General features: G+C 57.7%; 1 protein-coding gene across 3 annotated transcripts in view; it reads right to left on the reverse strand.

Moving 5' to 3' along the window:
* The window catches only part of EPHA8 (EPH receptor A8), a 34880-nt gene extending 18319 nt beyond the window's left edge, over window positions 1-16561 (reverse strand). The window contains exons 1-3 of one of the 3 annotated variants that reach the window (XM_059879804.1): window positions 16403-16561; window positions 11008-11072; window positions 3976-4639 (exon numbers count right to left, since the gene is read on the reverse strand). In XM_059879804.1, coding sequence (XP_059735787.1) covers window positions 3976-4639; window positions 11008-11072; window positions 16403-16496 — 823 coding nt within the window. In that variant the 5' untranslated portion in view covers window positions 16497-16561. Of the gene's footprint in view, window positions 1-3975; window positions 5759-11007; window positions 11957-16402 lie in introns of those variants that run through there. The other 2 variants (XM_059879802.1, XM_059879799.1) reach the window with 2 other exon arrangements.
* Between the last annotated feature and the right edge of the window lie 1145 nt (window positions 16562-17706).

Here is a 17706-nt window from a genome sequence, read left to right on the forward strand (position 1 = left end):
CTTGGGACTCTGGGTGGCTGCTGCGTTGTACGATGTTCTGAGAGGCCCTTCCACTCTCTGGATTCAGGATGGGGGGGGCGCAGCCACGTGGGTGGCGGGGGGAAGGTAAGTGGGTCAGGAATTGGGTGGTGTGGGGAGTTTTCTGGTCAGGAGCTTGGGAGATTTGGGATTCAATCAATACTGCTAGCTGTGAGCTCTCGGGATGTTCACTTGGCCTCTCTGGGCCCTTTCCCCCACTGGTAAACCACACTAGCTCCGCCCGGCTCTGACGTGCTTCCGTGGGTCCCCGAGGCCTGAAGGCGGTCTCAGGAAGGCTTCTAAAAAGCCACGTGATTGGGCTGGTCCCCTCTCCTGGGCTCTACTGTCATCTCTGTAAAACCAATGGCTGCCTGGCCACGAGGGTGAGACCACCGAGACAGGAGCCTGACGGCTGTCGCCATAGCCCTGGCCACTGCTGCAGGCCTCAAGCTCTGGGTCCCTTCTCCTGTCGCTAGAAAGAAGGTGGAGGGGCACTTGGGCAGGGGAGGCCGGGACCCCCTTGCTCAGCCCTGTTTGCTCAGAGAGAACTGCCCAATGGAGAAGGCCAGGGCCCCACGGGTCTCCGGAGGTCCCTCTCAGGCTGGGTCTGGGGCTGCAGCTTTGAGGTCATCTCAAGTAGATCAGCAAAGGCACGCCCAGTCTGTGCCCAGCTCCTTTTAGGCCCTAGCCCTCCCAGTTCGCGGGCTACCCACCAAGGAGTGGGTGGGGGTCCCTGGGCCCCCACAGGGCCGCTGGCCCCGGGCTCCCATTAGGCGAGCACCTCAGTTTTGCACCTGTGCTGCTTCTTCAAAGGAGGCCAGCAGACACTGAACACACCCACCAACAGGGTTGAGAAACGCCTTTCCCTGTGTGATTTAAAACTGGCATCCTGTCCCCAAACCCCACTGCCTGCAGTGCACGATGAATTAGTATTTTTTTTATAAAACCTGTAATTATCTTGCAACTGGCATAATTATGTTGTATTGTGATTTAAATGTAAAAATCAAAACAGGCTGCAATTCCCTAACCCTGCTTTGGCATTACTTTATTATTTTTTATTAATGTGCCAGAAGTGTGAGGAAATGGGAGTGGCCTTGACTTCTCCCAGCTCTGGGGACGTCCGGCTGCTCAAGCGTTGGGGTTTTCACCAGGACTCCTGCCCTTGACATGCTGTGGGTCCTTGGGCAAGATGCATTCCCTCTCTGGGCTTCGCTTTCCATCTCCACCAAAAAAGGAGGCTGGAGCAGTACCTCTGAGTGAGGCCCCCACCCTGAAGTCAGGAGGACCAGTCTCCCTCGAAGGGCAAGGATGCACGCTGGACAAACAAGTGGCCTGGTGTTCTCCCTGGCTCAATCCAGGGCTGGAGACAGCTGACCTTGAGCAGGTATCCACAGGCCGGCCCACCCAACTATTACAGCTTATATAGTCCTGGTTACTAACTGTTTTAATGTTACCCCAGGGAGGTGGGAAGCAAGGCTTTGCAGAGGGCTTTATGGACAGAGGAAGCTGTTCAGGGCTCTGGAGTGAGAAAACATGGGATCAGATCCCTACTCTGCTACTTAAGTTGAGGGGACTCAGTTTTCCCCTCTGTGAGATGGGGATACAATACCTAGCTTTGAGGACTATTGTAAGGATGAGAAGCTGTGAACTCCCTGGAGACAGGGATGCCCTGTGCCTCTGTCCCCTATGCATGGATGAGTTACTGACATGATCTGTATGAAGTGCTCGTTAAAGTGCCTGGCACATAGCAAACACTTGAAAACTTGTCTCTAAGAGATTTTATTATCCCCATCAGAACACAGGGATGTTGGGAACTGGGTCTAGTGGGGAATGCAGTCAGGATGGGCCAGGGAGAGGTGAAAAGCCTACACGTAGCTCAGAGCAAGATAGACCTGACTTGCTACAGGTCCACCTCTCATCAGCTCCACCTCTCATCAGCTGTGAGACCTAAGCAGGACACGATCTCTTGGGCCTCAGTTTCCCCATCTGCAAAATGGAATTATAATACCTGCCTTGCTACAATAAGCCAATGAATTAATGTCCTAGGAATCCCCTTGGAAGCTGTAAAGGCGATAGCAATGTTTGTTGCTATTGTTACCCAGCAGGAAGTTGAGAAGTACAGGGATGTCTATGAAGGAACCGGGAGAGGCTGGAGGACTGGGGAGCCTGGCAAACTAGGCCACAGAGGGTAGAACCAATCCGGAAACAGGCAAACGTCCTAGAAGATGCTTTGGAGTTTAGGGTCCAGGAGAGTGAACTTATAGCAGTCAGCAGGGTAAAAAAAGATTTAAGGGCTTCATAGACGGAACTAGTGGTAGAACCCACCTGCTAATGCAGGAGATATGAAAGACATTGGTTCGATCCCCAGGTTGGAAAGATCCCCTGGAGGAGGGCATGGCAATGCACTCCAGTATTCTTGCCTGGAGAACTCCATGGACAGAGGAGCCTGGCGGGCTAGAGTCTACAGGGTCGCAAAGAGCTGGACACAATGGAAGTGACTGAGCAGAAGGAAACCGGACAGCCCCAGGGAAGGGCCAGAAAGGGCCTGCTGGCTGGATGGGAGAATCTGGTCCTGGAGTTCCTGGGCAAGACGACTCCTAAAGTGGACGGGGTGGTCTCTGAAGCCCCCTTGAGCATCATCTGAAACGGCCAGCCTGTGTCCTGCTCCTGTGAGCACCCAGGGGCCTTCCTGCTGGCTAGGACAGAGGCATGGTGCTGAGAGGCCTGAGGGTCCCTCTAACTGTGGTCCCGGGGCCTGTGTAGGAGCAGCTAAGGGCTTTGAGGATATTCTGAGTGTCTTTCAGGGCCCCATCCCAGTCTTCCCCGAGGCTGTCTGGGGCACAGGCCCTGGTCTCTCTGATCCCCACCCAGGAACATCTTCCCCAGGAGAACCAGTGGTTCCCACGGCAGGCTTCACCAGGCTGGGCTGAGTGGCTGGCCTGCCATGTGTCCAGCCCCTGGGGAGATCAAGGGATGGCAGAGGGCAGCCAGGCTAGGACCAGTAACAGCTGGGGCACCAGCTGTGTGAGCTCACCAGCCCTCCCGGTGTTCCTGGGCTGTTGGGGTGCCTGGCTGCACCGATCCGAGATGCGTGTCTGCTGACCACACACACACGCACACACACACACACGCACACAGCCTGGACTCTGGGCCCTGCTCCTGGTCTGTGACATGGGAACCCCAGCAGAACACCTGTGGGAACAGGTGCTATTTCAAGACCCAGAGGCTCTCGGCTGTGCCCTCCCCCACATCTCTAGCTGAGTTCCGCCTGCTCGCGGGCAAACACACCCAACGCACCCGGACACACCCTGGCTGTCCCCGCCCGCCTATCTTCACAATGCCCCTGTACGCCATGCGTGCGCTCACCCCGAGCCCAGATTCCAATCGACACCCCCTCCTCAATACCGTAGCAGTTCAGTGGTCCTGAGTCTGGACTCTGGAGCCAGACTTCTGAATTCAAATCACAGCTCTGTGACTTCCCAGCTGTGCGACCTTGGGGAAGTTACTTTCCCTCTCTGGGCTTCAGCATCCTTGTCTTTAAAGCCAGGATAATAAAAGCTCCTATTTCACTGGATAGCTTTGGGGATTAAATGCGTTCATACGTGAAAAGCGCTTAGAATACTGCCGGCTGTGGTAGGTTCCATCGCTGTCCCTAACACGAGTAGGTACCCAGTTAGTACACTGCAGTCACACAGGTGCCCAGAGATGGAGCTCTGCACAACACCCACGGAGGAGCTACCTGGCTGTGGTGTTTTTCCCTCCCGGCAAGACACATACAGCACACACACTGGTGGCCTGGAGACCCAGGAGCGCTAGGGCTTCATGCTTCCTCCCAGGTGCTGTGAGCACCACCCAGACACCTGCTGACTGAGCCAACCCTGCCTGCCACCCCCACCCCCCGCCAGCCCTGCCGGGACTGAGCCCAGCTGTCAGCCCACCACGCAGAGGCGTGCTCACCCACGCAGGCGTCCCGCCGCTCCTCGTAGCCCGCACTGCACACGCACTTGCCGATGGGCACCAGCCACTCGCCCTCGGCGCTGCAGTACATCTTGGGCGTGTCCCGCTCCTCGGAGTGCCGCACGCACTGGCCCCGCACCTCCACCAGCGAGGAAGAGTCGGCTCCCGTCACCGCCTCCGAGAAGGCGGCCAGGTTGCGCACCATGGTGGGGCACTTCTTGTAGTAGATGCGGAGGGACAGGATGGCCAGGCAGGCGCCGATGTCCTGGAAGGCCAGGTAGAAGCCGCGCTTGCTGAGGGGCCCCACGCCGCGCACCTCCGTGTTGAGCTTGAGGCGCCGCACGCCCAGGTCGGCCCCCGTGAAGCTCTCGTCGGCCGCGATGGTGTCGATCTTGAGGAACTGGCTCTCCTGCGTGCTGGCGCCCAGGTCGCGGTCCGACTCCAGGTAGTAGAGGTTGAAGGTCTCCTTGCAGGTGCCCAGCACGCCGGGCATGCTGTTGCAGTCCCGCAGGGTGAACTTGATCTCGGCATAGACACGCCGGGCACCGTCACGGGGCACCCAGCTGGTCCGCAGCCAGTTGTTCTGGTTGGGGCTCATGACATTGCATACCTGGTACGTGTGGATGGGCTGGAAGGACTCGTCCACCTCGTTGATGGAGTCCCACTGCGGGCAGAGAGACCACAGCCGGCTGAAACGAGAGGCAGCGGCTGGCCCTCTCTTGCCACAAGCCACATGCACGGTGCTAGGGGAGGTCTGGGAAAGAAGACTGAACATTCTCCAGCCTCAAGGGGCTGACCTTCCAGTGGACTGTCAGCCATCAAGAGGCCAAGCACCCCACACGTGGTTATGGGGAAGGAGTATTAGTCACTCAGTCGTGTCCGACTCTTTGTGACACTGTGGACTGTAGCCCACCAGGCTCCTCTGTCCGTGGGATTCTCCAAGCAAGAGTACTGGAGTGGGTTGCCATTCCCTTCTCCAGGGGATCTTCCCGACCCAGGGATCAAACCTGTGTCTCGTCCATCTCCTGCACTGCAGGCGGATTCTTTACCGCTGAGCCACCGGGGACATCCTGAGGAAGCGTTATCTGTTGCCTTTTCACAGAACCAAGGGGTTCAGACCTAGAGCCGTGTGTCCAGGGTCACATGGCTAGTGAGTGATGACGCCAGGACTGGAACTGATGCCAAAGCCACAAAGCTCTGACCTCGTTTCTACACAGCTACTCTGTCACTCCCAGAGTGGGGTGACTTGCGTGGGGAAGTCAGTAAGCCCACCGCTCTAGTTTTCACATCAGCTGCCAGAAAGATCTTTTTAATTGCATGAAGCTATGTTTTACCCTGGCCTCAAATCCTTCAGCAGCACCCCCCTGAACTGGTGCTTGTTGAGTGACTGTCTGATGGATGGATTCCTGTGCCTTGCTGTGTGTGATGTTCCCTCTGCCCCCACCACCGGCTGCCCTGGCTGCGGGAAAGTTGAGTATGATCACTTCTGTGTCAGGTGCCAGCCAGGCGTCACTGATTCAGAGATAAACCAGTGACCATCACTGACACAATCAACGGAGTGAAAAGGCAACCTGCAGAAGGGAAGAAAACACCTGCAAACCACGTATCTGATACGGGATTAGTATCCAGAATATATAAAGAACTTCTACAATTGAAACGCGAAGAACCAGACAGACCTAATTAGAAAACGGGCAAAGGACACGAATAGACTTTTCTCTAAAGAAGATACACAGATGGCTGAAGCGCACGTGGAAAGATGCTTAGCGTCACCAAGCATCAGGGAAATTCAAATCAAAACCACAGTGAGGTGCCACTTCACACCCATTAGCTATCATCAAAGCAACTGAAAATAACAAGGGTTGGCGAGGATGTGGAGAAATTGGAACCCTGTGTATTGCTAGTGGGAATGTTAACTGGCGCAGCCACTGTGGAAAACAGTGAATGCCAAGAAACTAAACATAGAATCACCACAAGTTCCTCTTCTGGGTGTGTACCCGAAAGAAACAAAAGCAGGGACACAATCAGAGATTTGCACACCCGTGCTTATCGCAGCCCCAAGGTGGAAACGCAAGTGTCCCTCTGGATAAGTGGACAAACAGAATGTGCCCACTGATACAGTGGGGCACCGGGAAACTCTGACACGTGCCACATGCAACGTGGGGGAACCTTGAAGACCTTATGCTGCGTGAACTAAATCAGGCACAAAAGGACAAGTCCTATATGCTCCCACTTGTATGAGGCGCTCACATCAGGTTCCTAGAGACAGAGAGTAGACTGGTACTTACCAGGGGCTGAGGCGAGAGGGTCATGGGAGTTATTATAGTTTAATGGATACAGAGTTTCAGTCTGGGAAGATGAAAGCATTCTGGAGATGGACGGGGTAACGGTCACATAACAGTGTGAATGGACTTAATGCCACTGAACTGGAGGCTCACAAATGGCTAAGATGGCAAATGTTGTGTTAAGTGTATTTTGCCGCAGGAGGAGAAGGGGACAACAGAGGATGAGATGGTTGGATGGCATCACCAACTCCACGGACATGAGTTTGGGTAAACTCTGGGAGTTGGTGATGGACAGGGAGGCCTGGTGTGCTGCAGTCCACGTGGTCGCAAAGAGTCGGACACGACTGAGCGACTGAACTGAACTAATGAAAAGAATTGCACAAGAAATACTCTCTCCCCGCAAGCCCCTCACATTCTCACAGATAGAGTGTGGAGGGTGTGGGTACTCAGGCTGTGGGCACTCAGGCTGTGGCAAAACCTCCTGCAGGGCTGAGGCTGGACCTTCCTGCAGGGGTGGGAGAGAAGAGCCCTAGCAGAGGCTGGCAAAGGCCAGCAATGTTCAGCAAGCCCAGTCTGGACACAGAAGAGCCAAGCCGAAGACACAGAGTTGAGAAATGAAACAGGAGTCGAGAGGTCTGGGTTCAGTCTCAACTGGCTGTGTGACCTTAGGCAAATGGCCACTCCTCTCTGGGCCCCAGCTTCCTTAGCGGCAGAATGCTGATCGGCCGGGAGTAGTCGCTGTTGGGCTGAGTTCAGTGGACTCCTCAGGGTTCTGAGGAGGGGCTGGGGGCCAAGGGCGGACGGAGGAGACAGGCTCTGGGGTTGCTGTCCTGGGTGCACCAGAGACGCAGGGCTGTGATCTCGCTTGGGCCTCTGTGGGTATTGTCTCTGAACTAGGGACCCTATTGCTTAAGCAGGGGTCAGGGAGGGGAGTTTGGGAGGAGGGGGGAGGAAGCAAAGACCACTCCTCACTGTGCTCTGAGAATCAGCAGGGTCCCGAGCTGTCCCACAAGCACTAGAGTGGGGATCTGGGGCATCCTGAGTCTTCCCTGCCTGACAAAAACCCCTCGATCTGACTTCATCTTGGTCAGCTATATGGTCTCAATCCCCAGCCAGCTTATCTGTAAGAGGGGCTTAGAAAGGCCCCACTTCAGTGAGACTTGAGAGGATGAACGGAAAAAAAAACTGCCCGGTGCTTAGCTTGGGCCTGGCCCTGAAGGGGACTGACACGATGCTGGACTGCCATCATCCCAGCCCCCCATGCCTGCCTCCAGGGACCCCTGGGGAAGCAGACCAGGGCGTGCCAGCCTCACCTGAAAGACTGTATGCTTCCTGCATGCCCCCCACCCCAAGAAGGGCCCCCATGCTGCACCCCACTCTGCAGCCGGGGCTCTGGGCAGCACTGTGTCACATCTGGGGTTAAAGTCGTTGTCACAGTTAATGGAGCACCGAAGAGCCAGCCAGCCGCTCACTGTCTGTTTCCTGCCAGGGACCCGGATAAATTAATCAGCTCGATCCCAGTCTGCTCCAGCCGCCCGAGCGGGGCCAAAGGCCTGGCTTAGCCTCAGGGGCTGCCGCAAACACAGAGAGTGGCACAAATTCCTGGCGGGTGGTACAAGGGCAGAATCAGCCCTGTTCTCTACCTGGGGCACCCCCACTCCATGCCAGGTGCCATGCCCACCCCAGCTGCCTCTCTGGCCCCTGGCACATACCACACCCCCGCCCCCCATCCCCACTATCCCTATGGAACTCTGTCCCCTTCCAGGAACCGAAAGCAGCAAACCAGCTGTGCATCCCTGGGCAGATCACATTCCCTCTCTGAGCTTTGGACTTCTCATAGGTAAACCGAGGTAGCTAACACCTGCCCCTTTTAGCTACTCCAGGGGCTGTTGAGGATCAAGAGACAATAAAAAGGAATATTCACGAGTGGCTGTTAATTCACCAGGTGAGGTGGAGCACGACCCAGTGCATGGACGGAGGGGTCCGAAGAGAGGGGTGCAGCCTGGTTAGAAGCATGAATTCTGGGGCCAGACTCCCCAGATCTTAGCACAGACGCTTAACCTCTCAGAGCATCTGGTTTCTTGCTGGTACAATGTCCTTTTCCTGCATCATCTCTCAGATGACAACTGCAGGGAGCAGGTTCTGTGATCATCCTTGTGTTATAAACGAGGAGGTGGAGGCGAGGTAAAGGGACTGGCCTGAGTCACGCTGATTAGAGGCTGCAGAGCACCGGCTCATCCAGACCCAGCACCGCTGGCTTTAGGCTATGCGGCCTGCCTGATGGTCTGATAACTTGCTGATGCTGGAGACAGTCATGGATGACCCTTGTACCCAGGTGCTTAACAGACTCCAGAATCAGAGGATGGATGGAATCGCAGGGACCATCAACCTCCACCCAGCTACAAACTTATTCAACAAAAGATTCCCAGGCCCCTCCCCAGACCCCTTGGACGGGGCACCTGTATGTTTCACCTGCCAGCTTGGCACAGGTTCAAGATCCAGAGCTTGGAAACAGAGATCTCATCTGGCTTTCTCTCTCCTCTGGGCAAGCCCCATCTCCAGGCCCCGTACTGAGAGGAGGTGGTCCCTGTTTCAGTAAATAATGCAGGATCGGTTCCCAGCCCTTCACAAGGTGACACAGGGACTCGGTGAGGGCTCCAGGCCCAGAGATCTGAGCTGGCATCCGTCACTTGAAACCTGCCTGACGGTGGAAAGATTTTTTCTCGCTGCTCTGAGCCTCGGCTTCCTCATCTGTGAAATGGGATGGCTGTACCACTTGCAGTATTAGTAGTGGTGATTAAACGAGATAACGCCCACAAATTGTTAAGAGCTATGTGACTTCTATGGTCGTTCAGACGGTGAAGTGTCTGCCTGCAATGCGGGAGACCTGGTTTTGGTCCCTGGGTCGGGAAGATCCTCTGGAGAATGAAACAGCAATCCAGTCCAGTACTCTTGCCTGGAAAATGCCATGGATGGAGGAGCCTGGTAGGCTATAGTCCACGGGGTCGCAAAGAGTCGGACACGACTGAGCGACTTCACTTTATGTGAATATAAGTTATTTGTTCTAATTCTCAAGCGAAATGAGTAACTCTGAACCACTCTTTTTTTAGGGGGTTTTGCTTGTCTGTTTTTGGCCGTGCCATACAGCTTGCAAGATCTTTAGTTCCCCAACCGGGTACTGAACCTGCACCTTTGGCCGTGAAAACGCGGAGTCCTAACCAGTGGACAAACAGGGAATTCCCTGAGCTACTCTTCACAGCATCCCGCAAACAAAAGAACCTTGCATCACCAGCAAAGTCCAGTCATATTTCTCACCACGCACCCCTGCTTAAAATCCTTCCTACTTCTTGTTACCCTAAAAACCAAGTCCTAAGTTCTGAGTGGGACAGAGGGACAGAGACATCCAGCGCCAACCAGGGGTTCAAGTCCATTCCTGCCCAGCTGCTGAGTCTCAGAGGAGACGCTGACCCAGCCCACAGCCAGGCAGTCGCCTCCTCTTGGGTCAGCCCCTGCCACTGGCAGAGCCGGTTCCCTGCACCAAAGCCCTTCACACGCATGAGCACCCTGGGAGACAGCCAGGAGGGACACACAGAAGAGCCCCTCAAGGGGAGAGGCTGAGGCCCTGGGGGGTAAAGGGACACTCCCAGGGCCCAGCCTTTGTCTTCAGGCAGGGCTGCCGTGCTGAGGCACAGAAGGGGTCCCTCCTGGCTCTCGGGAACCCTGGTCTGCCCCTTCAACTCCCTGAAGCCTGGTGCATGGGGACTGATGACAACAGACTCAGCTTACCGCCACCTGGGGACCAGACCCCCAGAGAGAGAGGAGCTGGGATTGTCCTGACCCCAGTCACAGTCCCCAGACAGCCCAGATTACAATCTTACCCCAAAGTAAAGAAATACTCAAAGATCAGCTCAGTGTCATTGTCATCATTAATATTATGATCACTCTGTCTCCGGAGCCATGGAAGCAGAAGTGTTCATGAAAGAAGTTATGGGTGCCAGACATGTTTGTGTCTATGGCGGGCATGTGTGTTTCTGATCATGTTTATAGGAGGAAATTTATGTGAGATATAGCCATAATACACACTAATGACAATGATAATGATAATAATACATGAAATGGAGGCCTGTGCTGGGCATGGTGCCAAGACCACGTGTCATCTCCCTTAACCCTCCCAGCAAACCCCAAGAGGTTGCCACGTGCTCATCCCATTCTACAGACAGGGAGACTGAGACTCATGGAGGTGAAGTGGTGACCCAAGGACACTCAGCTTGTGGATGGTCCCACCAAGCTCATGGGCTTGCATTGGCTTTACCACCCTGCCTTCCTGAGATTTAAGAGAATCGGGGGGACTGGGCAGTGCATCCTTGGCTCTGGACACTTGGGGTTACCATGCCAACGCCCCAGGAGGGCAGAAGGGAGTCACCTGTGAGTACAGGGATCTAATGGGCTGAGCCCAGCATCACCATGGAGGCCAGATGGGCCTGGGACACAGATGTAAGAATCCCACATTCAGGCCTCAGACTGGAAGAAGGGGGAGCCGGCCCCGGACTTGGTTCTGGAATTCCAGAAGTCTGCATGCGCTAAATTTAAGAAGTCAGCAGCTCTGTCTCTGACTGCTGTGCATCCTTGGGTAAGTCCCTTCACCTCTCGTGGCCTCTGCTTTCTTTTGATCTGCCTGATGATAAGACCTGGGCATCACGGCCTCTCTGTTCACAGAGGGACAACACTGGCCCCACTGCCCATCACTCACCCCGTGAGCCGGATACGTGAGCCAGCCCCAGTCCCCGTGGATGGTGGACGTGTCCAGCAAGTTCACTGCAGAAAAGAAGATAAGAGCACATCAGATCCCTGGGCCCCCCTTCCCCAGTCCCCTAGGACCAGGGTGGCCTGGCCACACTGGCCTGCTCTCAGCCCCGAACACTCCAGCTCCAGTTTCTGGGTCCTTTCTCACCTCACTGGCCTTCAAGGCTCAGTTCAAGTTCTTGCTCTTTCCTGAAGCCTTCTTCCACCATCACAAAATATAATCTTCTCACCTCCCAGAAGACTCAAGTCTTCTCCGAGTGCTAGGCTGCCTCGATTGGGGGGTGCAGTGAGATGCCAGATGTCTGGGCTTGGCGGTCTGGGAGGTCTGGATCTGAATCACAGCTCTGCCAGCTGGGAGCTGTGAGTCCCTGAGCAAGTTTCCTCCATCCCCGAGCCCCCACTTCCTCCCCTGTAAAATGGGGTGACAGTGATGCCTGCCTTACAGGGGGCTGTGAAGATGACCTGACCCTGGGCCACTTACAGGACATGGTGGCATTCCAAAGTACCCACTCATGTTTGCACTGTAAGTCAAACCTCCACCCAGAGAACTGGACCCAGCTTTCCCATCACCAGGGTCCCCAAAAGGCACCTCGCACCGAGCAGGTCTTCGGCGCGAGGAGGTCCTTGGGCATGGAGGGCTTTGGAGGAGGAAGCACTGCCTCACAGGGAGCACGTAGTGTATGCTGGGCTCTGCTAGGGGAGCTTGCAGTGCCTCATCTGTGGCCCACACGGCAACACCGAAAGGTACTCATTCCTCTGCCCATTTTCCAGATGAAAACACTCAGCCTCAGGGAAGATCAGGACGACGCCTGGAGCTCCACAGGTGTGACTCCTGGGCTGGCACCCAGAGCACCACAGACAAAGCCGCCAGCCCTGGCAGCTTGAGCCTGAGGAGCAGGAATCTCTGGGTTGTCACAGTGGCAGAGAAAGGAGTGCTGGCCCGAAAGGCAAGTTTACTCTAAGCCAGACCCCTGAAGGGGATCCTGCAAAGAACCAAGAACAGGGTAAGAAAAAACCCTGCTTTTAGAATCAGACACTGCTGGGCTCACATCTCAATACAGCTACTTGGTAGCCGGTGACCTGCACTTCACTGCACCTCAGTTTCCTCATCTGTAAAATGGGGATAATGATACATAAGGGTGGGCGACAGTAAACTGCACGCCTGGACCCCATGCTTCACCAAAGCTGGCTCCTGTTCCCTGAGTCCTGGCCCCTGCCTCTCTCTTGGTACCTAGGAGCAGTGAGCATCACTCACTTTAAGGTGATAAAGATGCACCAAACTGGGAAGAAATCAGGGCTGCTGTGTGTCCTTGGGTAAGTCCCTTCACCAATCTGGGCCCCTGCTGCCTTTGATCTATCTGATGAAAGGAGTCTGGGCTCCGAGTCTCACAGCTTTCATTTCCCTTTCTCTTCTATCTACCCACCTCTCCCAGCCAGCAATCACTCCAACCAACCTGATCTGCTAACTTAGGAAGGCCGCAGAGGGTTAAAATGGGCCTTCCTGGAACTTTCCCGAAGAGAGGGTGGGTGCTGTCCTCCGGCCTGAGATTTGCATAGCTCTGCGCCTGCCCCTCAGTGATGGAGACAAGTGTCATCAGGAAATGTTGGGAGTGCGGATGCTCTCATGCGCTGATTTTCCTCCTCTTCCTCCCCTCACTCTCCCCACCCAGAGACGGCTGGGGGTGTTCCAGAGGCCAGCTGGAAAAAGGACTTGCCAAGCCAGGGAGGGCCTTCTGAGCTCTGGCTTGGAATCCCCCCCAGGGGCGGGGGGGTGGCCGGGTGGGACCAGGGGATGGAGGCAACGTCCACAGGAGGATCTCCCTTCCCCAAGCCGAACCGGCCCCACGCCAGGGCGGCAGGCAAAGAAGCCTTCCCGCCTCCCTCCCTCCCCGGCAATGGCGAGAAAACTGGGTCAGGAGCTCTCTCCTCCTGCTGGCGGGTGGGCGGGGGAGGGGCTGTGCTGCAGTTTACCCCAGACCAGCGGGCTGAGTTTGGGGAGTGGGGAGGAGGGGTGTGGACAGGGACCTGTGGGCTCCCCCGCCACACCCCACATCCCAGATGGGGGTCTTGGAACTGAAGGGCCCCTGGGCCAGCACCGCCCAGACACAACTCAGACCTGCACCCACCCAGGGGCCGCTGGGACTTCTCCCCCTGATCACCCCGACTCTAGAGGCAGAGGCCTGCAGACCCCCACTTTCCAGGCCTTCCCTCCCCTCTGGGAATCCCCATGATCAATCAGCCATGATCAATCAGCCAAGGCGGGGAGCGGGGGAGGGGGGGCTCAGATAATCCAAAGATAAATCAAAAGTCGATTCTATTGGATTCAGAAAGAGCGACCAGATTCCAAGGCTGCTTGTTCCAATTCCTTCCAGACCGGCTTCTGTCCATCCCCTCCCTGATTCTCTCTCTGTCCCCCTCTTCCCCATGTCCTGTCCCCTTCTCCTGGGGGGACACAGAGGTCTCTCACAGGAGGCTCCAGGCCCACAGGAGGTCTCACGGGGCTGGAGGGAAGTCCAGGGCTAGGCCCCTCCTGCAGGGACCTGAGTCCCCTTGGAGAGGCCAATGCTTTGGCTCACCAGGGCTGGGCTTTCTCTGTCCTCTTGCGCTGCTGGACTATAGGTCTGTGTGACCCCTGGGAAGTCGATGACCCTCTCTGGGCCCATCTCCCCACTTGCAAACGGAGAACTGGACATTCGGTGTCTCAGGGCCTTCAGGGAAACAACCACTTAACCCCTCTGTGCCTCAGTTTCCTCATCAGCCAGATGTCTGCAGGCGTCCCTCCCAGGCCTACCTGCCGGCCTGTTCTGGGGGATCAAATGGGTCCCTCCCCTCCTCTGAGAAGCAGAGATAATTCCTAAGCCTTTCCTGTTTGACTGAGGAAGGTATTATGCGATTTCTTTTTTTCCTCCCGTGCCGTCACCTTCCCCCATTCCATTTCACTGAGACTAATACTTAAATTGATTTACATTCCCGGAGGACACGGCGCGTGGTGGTGAGGCTGGAGAATTCGGGGTGGCCAGGGGATGTCAGCTGGGATGTGAATGCCTCGGAGATCACCCCAAATTGGTGGATAATCCACGTCAAAGAGTGATAAGGGGCTTTGAGCCTGGTGGGGTTCGGGGGCACCCCTGCAGGTGCAGGTCCGTCCCCAGCCCTGTGAGGGACCTGGCACAGGGCACTTGGGTAGCCTGGGGGCACTGTCACCTCTGCAGGACCCCCACTGGGGAAAGAGTTCCCTCCCTGAGTTCCCACAGTCTCCCCCGTCCGGTCCTGGCCCTGCACCAGCGCACAGACTCCTGGCTGTCCTGCGTGGAACCCAGGCCCCAGGTCTCCACCCAGGACCTTTGGACCTGCGAGGGTAACCTGTGCCCAGGCAGGGGCGCCCTGCTGTGCTGATCAAATAGGTGTGGCCGGGCCCTGGCACCAGGCCTGCCTGCCTCCCTCCCACCCTTGACAGACGTCCCCCACTTCCTCTCCTGGTGACCTTGCCTCCTCCCCAACTTCTGCCCCTCTCCGGACACAGCCTCTCTCCCAGGCCAAAACAGTCTGCCCTCTGCTCAGGAGCTGGGTCAAAGTTCCCTCCTAGGCGGATCTGGGGTTTGCCAGTCTGGCATTCTGGAGGGTGCTGGATCCTCCTCAAAGAAGAGGGTTGAAGCACGGAGTTGGGGCTGTACCACCCAATGCCCAGGCACTCGCTGTGGGCCCTTCAGAATTCCCCCGGGCATCCAACCCAGAGGAAACTGTGCTCAGGCCACAGCTCCCAGACCTCCCAGGCCCCTTGTGTCCCCTTCCCTACTCACCCCTCAGCTCCCGTGCTCTGGTCCCTGCTCCCTGTGTGGCCCGTTTCATTGGTGGTTGAGTTTATGTATATCTGTGTGTGTTGGTGCTGTGCACATGCATTTCTAGGGACACGAATGCGAGTTTGAGGGTCTTTTCATACATGTGGTGTCTGCCCACAATGTGCATATTTTCACACGCACGAATCTTTACATGCACATGCGTGCACCTGTGTACTGGCCGCACTTCTGTGCATCTGACTATAGGGGTGTGGGGGCTGTCCACGCACATGAGTCTCTGCGGGCCTGTGTCTCTCTGTGTGAATCCCAACACGTGGCTGCTGGTGCATGTGTGATTGTGGGTACGACTGTGTCTCTGTGAGCTGCTCGTGTGTGAGGGGTGGATTGGTGGTGTGTCTAAGCGTGGATGAGGAACACCGGCTCTGGAGCTCCCTGGAATCTGGGAGTTCATCCTGCCAGGCTGAGGATGCAGCTCTGGAGCCAGGCTGTGAACCCTAGGATTTGCACAGAGCCCCGGGTCAGGCCTTCTCCTGGCAGAGCTGCAAGAGGAGAAGGGGTCCTGGGCAGGGGTCGGGTGAGGAGCAGAAACCAGGGCAGCATCCTGAGCTGGACCTGGGGTGCCCGGTGGACTAAGGGGTGAGTGTGTGTGTGTGTGTGTGTGTACACTCACGTAGGTGTGCAGCCCTAGGTGTTGGGGGAGCCTGACAGATGCCCCCTCCCGGCTTCCCTTATCCCCTCCCAGATCCTTTTGGTTTCTACCGCTCAGCCCACACCCTCATCCTGCGTCCCCCCGGAGTGACCGGACTTCCCCAGCCTTGTCCCTGGACAAGACCCAGCCCTCCGGCCTTGCCCACCTCAGTCTGTCTGCAGCCTGCTCAGCCCCCTCCTCCCGGGCCCCTTCTCCCCACAGCCCACCGAAGCTGCTTCCCCTGGGGCTGGCTGCTGTCCTTCGCCCCCACCCCCAGCCCTCCAGCCCAGCCCACTTCCAAGACCCTCATTCCCTGCCCTTCACGCCCGTCTTCCCCCAAACCCGGTCCTGTTCTCTGGTCCTCCTGCCTCCCTTCCTGGTCCCCATCCCTGGGCGCCCGGCGCTTCTCTTCAGCCCCCTGAACCTCCCCCTGCATCCTGGGTCCCTCTGTCCTCTGCCCCACCGCGTGCCCTGCCCTGCCTCCTCTCTCCCCTACATTGCTTCTCTTGTCTGCCGTCCTCCGGTCCGGTCCCTTCATCCCCAGTGTCCGATCCGCAGTTCCCTGTCCCCAGCTCCGAAGCCCTGAGTCCCGTCCCCCTGTCCCTCGTGCCTCTCTGTCCCTCATCCTCAAGCCCTCGGGTCCCTCTCCCCCCAGCCCTGTCCCCGGCGCTCCGTCCCCTGACCCCGGGTGTCTCGCGGTGCCACCCCTCCCCACCCAGATCCAGGGATCCCAGCCCCTCGGGCACTGGGGTCGAGGGGAAGGAAGTTGAGCCTCTCGGCGGGCTCGCTCCGGCTGCCGCGCGCGCCGCGCCCCCGGCCCCTCGGCCACCCCCGCCCCTCCAGCCGCCGCTGCTCACCTTCGCCGCGCGCCGCGGACACGCAGGTGGCCGCCGCCGCCGCGGCCGTGACGACCCAGAGCGCGGGGGGCAGGCGGCCCCGGGCGGGGGCCATGGCCGGGCCGGGCGGGCGGGCGGGGGCGCCGCGCACCCTGGGCTCGGCCGCGGCCGCCCGCGCGTCGGCGCGCTCCCTGCTCTCCCGCACACCCGGCGGCCGGGCGCACACACCGGCGCACACGCCGGCTCGCAGCGCACACGCGGGCACCCGCGCCCGCCCCTGCCGCCGCCCCGGGCGGGGGCCGGCCTGTCACGGCGCCGCCGAGCCAATCAGCACCGAGGCGGGTGCGGGGGGGACACGGAGCCCGCACCGCGGACACCTACCCGCGGATACCTCCGCCCGCCCCACGTGCGCACGCTCGCGCCAGCACCTTCACCCCGCGCCCGGCGTGGACTCAGCCGCCGCGCACCCAACCAGGGGTCCGGACGCCCGGCAACACACTGACCCACCGGTTGGGGTCGGGGGAGGCCCTGCGTGGATAGACACGGACACGCTCACTCTTACACACGTGACCCTCAGGCACACGCATCCCCCAACAAACTGCCTTGCACGCGGTGATGTGCACACACTAGTTCACGGACGGAGGCTCAGACACTGGCTTAGAGACAAACTCACGAGTGCTTTTAGTTAAAAATGCTCTCCCCTGCCCCACCCCCCAGTGACTGGGCACCCCGAATTTAGGTGAGGCCTTAGAGCCCCTTGATCATGCGCTCGGCACTCAGGGACCCGACCAACGTTTTAGGGCTGGCTTTGAGGAAGTTTCTAAACCTCCCTGAGTCTCAAGGTCCATGTCTGTAGAACAGGGATAAGAGGGTCTGTGTCCTAGAGTGGATGTGAAAATTATATGCAAGGACCCAGGTAAGGTGCCCCGCCGTCCGCCAGGCACACAGCCAGGTGGCCAGCTTGGCTGAAGGCGGTTACCATTCCCTGCTTCTCCTCCCTTGACCTTCCCCACTCCAGTTCCAGGCCCAGGATTAGGGATCGCCTCCTGGAGGGTTGGGGGAGGTTGGGGGGGGGGAGGCTGCAGTCTGTTGGGGAAGGACCGGAGAAGGGGCTCCCTCCTGAAGCTGACTCTCTCCCCAGGAGCACCGGGTGGGCCAAACTGTCTGGGAAGCAGAGATCTGCAGTCCTGGGGGCTGGCCAGCAAGTGTGTGCCCACCAGGGCAAGTTCCACCTCTGCCTCTGACTTCCATCTGCCGCTCAGCACCCTCTGAATGTATTTCCACTATTCTGCTCCCTGGGGAAGAATTGGACCCATGGCTGGAGG

This window comes from Bos taurus, chromosome 2 (assembly GCF_002263795.3).
Source record: "Bos taurus isolate L1 Dominette 01449 registration number 42190680 breed Hereford chromosome 2, ARS-UCD2.0, whole genome shotgun sequence".
NCBI lineage: Eukaryota > Metazoa > Chordata > Mammalia > Artiodactyla > Bovidae > Bos > Bos taurus.